The sequence below is a fragment of the Centruroides sculpturatus genome, unplaced genomic scaffold, assembly GCF_000671375.1.
Source record: "Centruroides sculpturatus isolate CEXI.00-Female unplaced genomic scaffold, Cexi_2.0 scaffold477, whole genome shotgun sequence".
Classification (NCBI taxonomy): Eukaryota; Metazoa; Arthropoda; class Arachnida; order Scorpiones; family Buthidae; genus Centruroides; species Centruroides sculpturatus.
In genome coordinates this window covers 85,561-95,230 of record NW_019385213.1, presented here as the reverse complement: position 1 = coordinate 95,230, position 9,670 = coordinate 85,561, and the positions used below count along the sequence as shown (strand labels likewise).

Sequence of the window (9,670 nt, the reverse complement as noted above, 5' to 3'; positions counted from 1 at the left end):
AAATGACTAATGAAAATATACTACACAACTACGCAAACACGCTAAGCAATAATCTTAAGTTTGAAAATGAAATTAATTATCTAGACATAACTCTATACCGGGAAAAAAACATTTTCAATATAAAACCTTACAAAAAAAGCAGCAATGTAGATAAAATTCTTAATTATAAATCGTATAGTCCTATAACAATAAAAAGAAATAATTTTATAATAGCACTTTCAAAGATATGGAACAGAACATCAAAGGCAGAAGGAAGAGAAGAAAAAAAAAAAAAAAATAAGTTAATAAATACCTTTATCTTGAACGACTACCCAAACAGATTACTAAAAATGTGGACAACTGCATATATAAAAAACATATTCAATGTTAAATATAAAAATGAGAATACTACATATACGTCATTCCCCTATATTAAAGGAACATTTGAAAAGTATAGAAACGTTTTCAGAAAACATGGTGTTATATTAGCAGCCAAACTAAAAAGTAAAATAAAAACATCATCAATATCATTTAAATTAAAATAACGAAATACTAAACAAAGCAGGAGTGGTATATGAGGTAAAATGTACATGTAAAAAAACCAGCAATATACATTGGAGAAACAAGAAGGCAACTAAGAACCAGAATAAAAGAACATGAAGCAACAATTAGATTTAATTATAATCAATCACCATGTATGTCTAAACAAAAAACAGGTTAGTTCACTATTGTGTAAATACTGTATGTGCAAATAATGGAAATTGTAATAATACTTGTAATTTGTAAAAATGGTAATTTTACCGTAATAATCACTGTAATAATCGTATTTATACAAATTTATAAAAATGTAACATCTGATGAGGGGTGCAAGTTAAACAAAAATCTTGCACCCGAAATGCTTATTAAATAAAGAATAACGAAGATAACACTCAGAAGTTTTTGTCTCTGATGACATGAGGTACAGACAAAAAAACATCGGTTAACTTCTTGAGATTTAACCTGTGAAGTCTCATCAAATTTTTGAAAAAATATTTAAAGAATTGCGTTTTAAAACAATACAAATTTTTTTTTGTTAGTTCGAGAATAAGGTAAGCATAAATTTTATATACTTCTTTGTATTTTTGCATATATACTAAATTTTATTTAAAAATATTATTTTTAATTTAGATGGCCCAATTGGTATGGATATTCTGTCTTTAATTATCTTAATATGATATTTCATTAAGTAATTTAGAAGTGATATGATTGTTATGTAATAAATGATCTTGTGTTTATGCTTCTCGTTTCTGCTAAAAAGAGACATAACAAAATTTGCTTCAAACTAACGTTCATCAAACGTTCTCGTTCTCGTCTTTTCTCACGAGAGTTACGAGACACATTTATTAATAATTTAAGTGGTTACAGTTGTAGAAAAAATGTATAAAAAACTAGATAAAATTAAATTATGGAGTATTTAAACAATAATAAAGTTATAAAACATAAATATGAGAAAATAACAAAAAAAAAAACAATATCCGCGGGGTGGCGACATCCATCACCCCACCATCCATCCTGCCCACCTTGAAATCCCAAGATTTCAAGATTACTTGAGTTTTCAGGCGATCTACATAGCTGATTGATGTTTCGAGTAAATATTCTGTCCTTTGTTTTTATATTGACAACTCTGACATGTCCATCCTTACCAGGGTGAGTTCTTATAATTCTGGCCAAAATCCACTTTGTAGGTGGTATATTCTTTTCTTTGACATGAACTAAGTCATTGTACTGCAGGTTTATTCTTTTTTCTGCCCATTTTGGTCTATTTTGTAGTTGGCTCAGGTACTCCAAATGCCAACGTTTCCAAATGTCTTGCACTATGCGCTGGAGTAACTGCCATCGCGATACTCGATTCAGCTTAATATGCCGAAGATCAGGTTCTGGTAAAAAAGTTAAGGCTTTCCCAAGAAGGAAGTGCGCTAAAGTTAATGCTTATAGTTCATTTTGATCTTCACTGATTGGTGTCAGAGGTTGCGAATTCAAACAAGCTTCAATTTGATAAAATACAGTGGTTAATTCTTCATAAGTGAGAATTTGGTTGCCCATGATTCTTCTCATATGCTTCTTAGCAAATTTGATATTTGATTCCCATAATTCGCCAAAATGTGGGGAATGAGGAGGAATAAAGTGCCAGTTTATATCTTGATTACAACTAGTTGAAATAACTTCCTGTTTAGTACTGTCTTTATTCAAAAATTGCAGTAACTCCCGAAGCTCATTGTTAGCACCGACAAAGTTTGTGCCATTGTCACTAAATATATCAGTGGGCTTATCTCTTCTTGAAGTAAACCTTCTCAAAGCTGCTATAAAAGCTGCAGTTGTCAAATCACTTACAACCTCAAGATGTACTGCTTTTGTAGCCATGCAGATAAATAACGCTAAATATGATTTCCAGTGTTTTGTTCTTCTTCCATGTGACACCTTAATAGGAAATGGTCCTGCGTAATCTATTCCAACCTTTGAAAAAGGTCGCAGTTGCTGAACACGATATTGTGGAAGGACACCCATTTGTTGACTTTCTTCCGAAGCTCGATTTCGAAAATAAGCCATACAGTCTTCAGTATACCTCTTTACTGAAGTTCGAGTATTTGGATCCAGAACAGTTGTCGAATTTCAGCTATCAAGAGATTAATGCTCGGATGAAGCAGCAACTTGTGAAAATATTGCACGATGATTTTTGTAACAGTAGTGGATATTTTGCATCAAAACTGATATTTAAGCCCACGTGACGCATAGTCTGCAGGATTATCTTTGGATTTAACGTGCTTCCAGTGTTATGAAGGAAGATAAGTCTGAATCTCACTTACTCGGTTTGCCACGAAAGTTTTCTAATTTCTAGGCTCACTTTTAATCTAAGACAAAGCTATAGTTGAATCCGACCAAGCGAAAACATTTTCTTTATTTATTTGCAATTGTTGATTCACTCGATGCATTAGCTTAGCTAAGAGTTGTACAGGTAACCCCCGTATAACACGGCACTTCTATAGCACGGATTCGCTCTAACACGGTTCGAGAATTGGTACCATCCCCCGTATAACACGGTACTTTTATAGCACGGATTCACTCTGACACGGTTCGAGAATTGGGTAAAACCCTCGTACAACAGGAAATGTAATAAATTTTTACATACTTAAGTAATAATAGTTCACGAAAATTATTATTTTCGTGAACTATTAGTACTTAAGTATGTAAATTTTCTCTTCTCGCCTTCTGTCGATACACGTGGTCCTTCTCGAAACTTGTTTCAATGTTGCCAGATCGCGACGCTTCTGCTTCTGATGTTGCCGAATGTTTTTCCCTTATTCCATACTTGCTTTATTCTTCATAAGTGCTTAGCACCATATAAGGAAATTTATAAAGACCTTTTAACTAGAAGCAAGCAATCTAAAATTACATACATTTTGCAAAAGGTAAAGCATGGATCTGAAGATAATGCAGAAAAATGCTCAGAGGATAAGGATAACTTGCCAAAAAGAAAACGCTCTCGGTTAATTAATAGTGTTTTTAGTGATGACGAAGAAAATATTGTTTAATTTATATTAATATGTATCACTTAAAAAACTTTTAATGAAGATATTTATCTTAATTATGAAAATATACTAGCATGTTTATTTTTAATTTTTGGAACCTAACCTTCCTTTTCGTATTAGTTCTTTGTTTCGTATAACACGGATTCGCATAACACGGCAATTTTTTGAAACGTAACTACCGTGTTATACGGGGGTTACCTGTATAGCACAGAGTTCTAATATAGGAAGAGTCACAACCTTCAATGGAGCTACTTTAGTCTTTGCACAGGGTATCTTGATTACTTCTCCCTGAATATGTTGCCTACTGTACACGACAGCAGCATAAGCTCGTTCAGATGCGTCAGCAATCTGAACGAGCTTATGCTGCTGTCGTGCATGCAGTTGAAGTGGATATTTTCTGTCAATGGCATGACATAGTATTTTTATTTCTGTTAATGTTTGAAGTTCAGCCCTAAAGCCTTTCCATTGTTCTGCAATGATTGTAGGTAACAATTCATTCTATGTTGTTCCAGTTGTTCAAAGGCGTTGGAGTATCATTTTGGCCTTGATTGTGACTGGTGCTAACCAACCCAATGGATCAAATAGTGGTGCAATGTCTGAAAATACAGTACGCTTTGTAGGTGGTTGATTAGAGAATTTACACAACACGAAGTAAAATACATCTTCCTTAGTGTTCCAATTAAGACCTAAGGCCTTCGTTAAGTCAGATACCTTAATGTAATGATTGTCAGTACTCTCAGATTGTTGTAAGGCTGATATCACTGTCCTGTCATTCGAGATCCACTTGCGAAGATAAAATTGTCCTTTATTTAGCATCTCTGTAAGCTGTTGACATAAATAAACTGCCTCCTGGCCTTCGTCTCTACCTGTCATTAAATCGTCCACGTAGAAGTCACGTTCAGCCACGGTCGACTCTTCAGGAAAATGTTCTCTTTCATCGATCGACAGTTGTTTCAAGGTCCTTGTAGCTAAATATGGATCAGATGTGGTACCATACGTTACTGTGTTCAGTTCATATTCTTTCACTGGCAATTCTGGTGATGATTTCCACAAAATGCGTTGCCATCTTCTATCTTCACTGTTCATAGATATCTGTCTGAACATCTTTTCTAAGTCTGCCGATATAGCAATCTTCCACGTACGGAAACGAAGTAAGATTTCAAATATATCATCTTGGATTTTAGGTCCCACACATATTTGTTCATTTAGTGATTTATTGTTCGATGACTTGGCTGAGGCCTCATAAACCACACGGAGCTTCGTGGTTTCGCTGCTTTCTCGTATGACGCAATGATGAGGTATATAGTAACACTCTTCAGTAGTTGAGACTTCAGACATGTGGTGTTTATTTTCATACTCCTTTATGAAATCATTGTATTGTGTACGAATGTACGAATCTTTTTCTAGCCTTCTTTCCAATGCCTGAAGTCGACGAAATGCCATTTGCTCGGAGTCTCCTAAAGTTGGTCTTTCTTCCTTAAAGGGAAATGAGACTGAATAGCGTCCAGTTTCTTGTCTTAGATGAGTTTTTTGAAAATGTTCTTCACATTTTGTTTCTTCTACCGACATTTTCTGTGTGGCTTCTACCTTTTCGATTTCCCAAAATTGTTTTAGTATTTTATCTGTGTTACACGTAACAAAGTTGCACATCACCTTGTCTTCAAGTTGCTGATCCACAGGACCAGAGACTACCCAACCGAACCTTGAGCTGTAAATAAGGACAGTTTGACTCCTTCACTATTGGCGTGGATGTTAAGACATCATGATAATAATCTGCCCCTAATATAATGTCTATTTCACGAGGCTTGTTGAATGCTGAGTCTGCTAAATCTATATTCTTAATATGTTTCCAGTCTGGAATGTTAACCTTTACTGCTGGGAGAATACCTGTAAGCCTGGGCAATACGAATGTGTTCATTTGTAAAGAGAACTGGTCATATATCGACTGAAGTTGTACCTTCACTATACCCTTCATAACTCCAGAATCTGTTTGACCCAGACCTATAACTTTTAATTTTCCAGTTTCTCGCGGCAATCTTGTTCTTTGTACAAACGCCTCACTAACTAATGATGACTGTGATCCATTATCTAGTAGCAGTCTGTTTGGTTCCAAACGAGTCAATCACATTAACTACTGCCGTCGCTAACAAGACAGTTTTTTGTTGAGTTTCAGATGCGTGGTGTGTAATAATCACTTCCCTGTTATACAAGAAAATGCTGCGTTTGATGCTGTAACTAGAGCGGGAGATTCGTCTTCATGTAGCATGGTGTTATGTTTCTTACGACAATGCTTGCATGTAGCTGTAGATTTACAGTCTTTCAATGAGTAATTACCCTTAAAACAGTTAAAACAGAGTCCAGCATTCTTGATAGTGACCTTATGAGTTTTCACGTTCTGTTTCTGGAACGCTGGACAGTAAAAAACATAATGCGCCTCCTTGCAAACTAGGCAACTTAAAACGGTCACATGAGCTTTGAGTGCACTTGATAGTTTTCCTATGTTTTGTTGTGTTCTTTGTTTCAACATATTGCTAACGGAAATCTCTAGAGCGCGATATCTCTGCTCCAGAAATTGCTTCAACTCATTGAATGTAGGAAATGTAGTCGTCGTAACTTTTAATTCCCACTGTTTTCTTGTTTCATTATCGAGTTTGTTGCTTAACGTATAAACCAAAATGTGATCCCAATGATCTGTCGGCAATTTTAACACTGTTAATGCTCTGACATGTTTTACAGTAGTGTCTAGTAGTCGTTTGGTTTCACTCGCCAAATCAGTCCTTGCACGTGGCTCTTGAAAAAGAGCCTTAAAATGACTGTTAATAATCTGTTAATTCATTTTCATATCTATCTTGCAGTATCTTCCATGCTTCTGTATAATTACCATCACTGACTTCAATGGAGTGTAGGAGTTGTTCAGCTTCTCCCTTTAAAACTGATTTAAGGTAATGAAGTTTTTGCGCGTTTGTTAAAGTTGCATTGTTATGCACTATTGCTGAAAATAAGTATTTTCAGCAATAGTGAACTTGATCCATTCAAAATTCGAACTTGATCCATTCAAAATTCTCTCCGACAAATTTTGGTAGTTCAATTTTTGGTAATTTTATCGCCGTGGAGTTTGCCTGTCTTCAAATGATGCATTCAACTGTCGTGGTGATGCTTGTGTTGATGTATCTGCTATTGGCGCGTTTTCGTCGATTAATGATGATAATTTGGATCGTACCTGAATATATTTTTCCTCTACTTCTTCATAATCTTTTTCTTGAGCTGTTGATTGTTCATCTGTTCCAAACACGATTATATTGTTACTCATATTAAGATTTTCTTTCCACGTATCGTCTAATAACGTGATTCTTGTGCTAAGAATATGAATAGTTGCATTTTGAGCTTCACTACCAAAGGCAAAATTGTAATGTCTTGTTATGCTTTGTTTAATAACCTTACGGTTTTCCTTTTTTGTTGCGAAATATCCATGATGAATTCTAACTTGTGATATGCTATATTAAATTAGTACGGTTTAGTTTAATAAACGAAACCTGAGACGATAGAAACTTCTACTCACTTGCTAATGTTGTACTGAACTTTGCTCGATACTCGATATTCCAACCAACGCAATATCCACGAGGTTAGGCTTAACACACTGCATCAAAAAGTCTCTTGAAAAGACGTTCCTCACTGAAAATGATTGCGATTCCTTTGTTATCGGACTTAATCCGCCTCGACGGACCAAAAAATATNCTTCTTCTTCTTCGATGGTGTTTATATGGAGATTTTAGCTCAATGTAGGCTCTTTCTCCGAGTAGACTTGTGTGTGTATATGATCGCTATGCGACCGATTAGCCGGCTGTATCGAACAGCCATACGTACGCGCGGGAAATGAATGCCTTCCGGGAGGACTTTTATGGGGAACTGGCCTTCTATTCAGTCGTTATAGGCAAGGAGAAAACCCAGAAAACTCCAAGCAGCCAGCCTGTCCGACCGTGGCGCGAACCCACGACGAACCTCCCAGTCTTTAGGGTCTGGTCACCACTACGATGAGCGGCAACGGAGACCACTCGCCCACTGGTGGGGACAGGACAAAATTTGCTTCGAACTAACGTTTATCAAACGTTCTCGTTCTCGTCTTTTCTCACGATAGTTATGAGACACGTTAATAATTTAAGTGGTTACAGTTGTAGAAAAATGTATAAAAACCTAGATAAAATTAAATTATGGAGTATTTAAACAATAATAAATTTATAAAACATAAATATGAGAAAATAACAAAAAAAAAACATTATATCCGCGGGGTGGCGACATCCATCACCCCATCATCCAATGATTCTGACAATATAAAAGTAGATGTAATTGTAAAATAAAATTATTTTACAGTTCTTTTTGTTCTAAATTAGCAAAGAAATTTGCTAATTTAAAACAGAAAGTACTTTTGTGCCTTTGAAAAAAATAATTAAATATATCCTACAGTGAAACTTTAATTTAGTGCTATCGTTTCTTCGCCTCTGAAATTGGCATTAAGTTCAGTGTTGTGCTAAACAGAAGTACAAGAAGCTATAAGAATTATATAAAAATCATAGTAATGAGATATCCTGACACGTAACATCCGCGATTACAGTTTGTGGAGTTTAGTTGCTGAGTTTACGAATATTGTGTTTCAATAATATATACAAGAAAATGAACGACAGAATAAAATTTAATAGAAACGAGCTATTATTTATTGTGACATCGTGACAATGCCGGTTTGCAATTTTTAATCGTATTATTTTAATATATTTAATTTAAATCTATGCTGTGCACCATAAATTAGACGTGTAATACCCCTGTACTGTACATCATACTTTCCATGTTAGCCACAGAATCGTACTGGTCATGTATAAAACTCCTTTCAGGTAAAAATATTTGAGTTAAATTCATTTCATTCCTGTATACTTAATCGGAGCATCTTGTTTTTAAGATTTCCACACCATGTTTTGGCTTTCACCTATCTAACTTCATTCTCGAAATAAAGGAAGGACAGACCGACAGATGACAGTGGGAGCTTATAGGTTTATAATTTTTTTCAAATTGTAGCCCAATCAAAAATTTTATGAAATAAAGAAAGTTTGAAATAATAACATCAGACTCGAGGGACCGAATGCAAAATACGATAGCGTTCTTTCAATACTAGATTCTTCTTTTTTAACAATTCGTTTAAAGTTGATACAACAGTTCACATTACATTATTGTTATATTACATAACTTTCATAACTTTCAACTCTAAAAAGACGTAGCAATACAGTACTGACTCAAATATGTAGCTTCCAGAAATCCTGTTATTTTAAAAGTGACCATTCTGAATTTGGCGCTGTAGTATAACTGTAATTCAGGTCCGTGAAGTCAGCACCTCAATTGCCTTTTTTTCAAAGTAATTGGTGCCATTCGTTTGCCCACGTTTACCCACGCTTCAAAAAAGTTATAGTTCATCGAACTTTTGGCCTTTTTACATCACAGCTCCCCAATTGCGTTATTTTCCCAAATCTTTTTGTATTGTTTGTTCGCTTGCATTATAAGAAAATTGTATGAAAATGTTTTCTCTTACACAAGCTTTTCTAGGACTTAAGCTCCAACTGTTGAAATGCTAGCGAGTATACTTTCGTATAACATTGAGTGAGTAAACTAAAGTAGAAATTAAGTCATTTGTGATCTTTCACTTTTTCTTTTAGCTTTTTTTAAATGATTATGCCATAGCCTGGCGATTTTGTTTTTGTTTTGTAAGAAATGAATACGAATTCACAATGCTGGGCTGCAATGTAATTTTTAACGTTCATATTGTTAAGCATTATATTTTTGATTAGCCTATATAAAAATTTATTATAATTTTCTGAAATACAGTAGAGCGTCGATTATCCGAATCAATTAGGGACTGGGGTTGTTCGGAAGGTCGATGTTTCGGATAACCGATTATGTACGAAAAAATATATTAATTTATCCCATCTTGACATTTTTCTCCGTTGCGTGTCGCTTCGCGTTGAATTTTCGTCGATGTTAAGTCTAACGAAGACTATTGTATCGTTAAAAATTATTTTTTTATTTTGTACAAACAAAATAAATATATGAAAAAATATAAAAACAATAAAAAATTATACTTCAGA

General features: G+C 34.7%; 2 protein-coding genes across 2 annotated transcripts; both read right to left on the bottom strand.

The window, feature by feature from the left end:
* Positions 1–1,783: 1,783 nt before the first annotated feature.
* Positions 1,784–2,971, bottom strand: LOC111636234. Its single transcript, XM_023381447.1, has one exon. It carries the CDS (start codon positions 2,563–2,565, stop codon positions 1,948–1,950), a length of 618 nt encoding a protein of 205 aa, XP_023237215.1. The 5' UTR covers positions 2,566–2,971; the 3' UTR covers positions 1,784–1,947.
* A 1,000-nt stretch (positions 2,972–3,971) lies between these two features.
* LOC111636233 lies at positions 3,972–6,547 on the bottom strand. Its single transcript, XM_023381446.1, has one exon. It carries the CDS (start codon positions 5,193–5,195, stop codon positions 4,062–4,064), a length of 1,134 nt encoding a protein of 377 aa, XP_023237214.1. The 5' UTR covers positions 5,196–6,547; the 3' UTR covers positions 3,972–4,061.
* Positions 6,548–9,670: the final 3,123 nt, after the last annotated feature.

Coding starts and splice junctions, on each gene's coding strand:
- LOC111636234 (XM_023381447.1), bottom strand. CDS start 2,565: ATGGCTTATTTTCGAAATCGAGCTTCGGAAGAAAGTCAACAAATGGGT.
- LOC111636233 (XM_023381446.1), bottom strand. CDS start 5,195: ATGTGCAACTTTGTTACGTGTAACACAGATAAAATACTAAAACAATTT.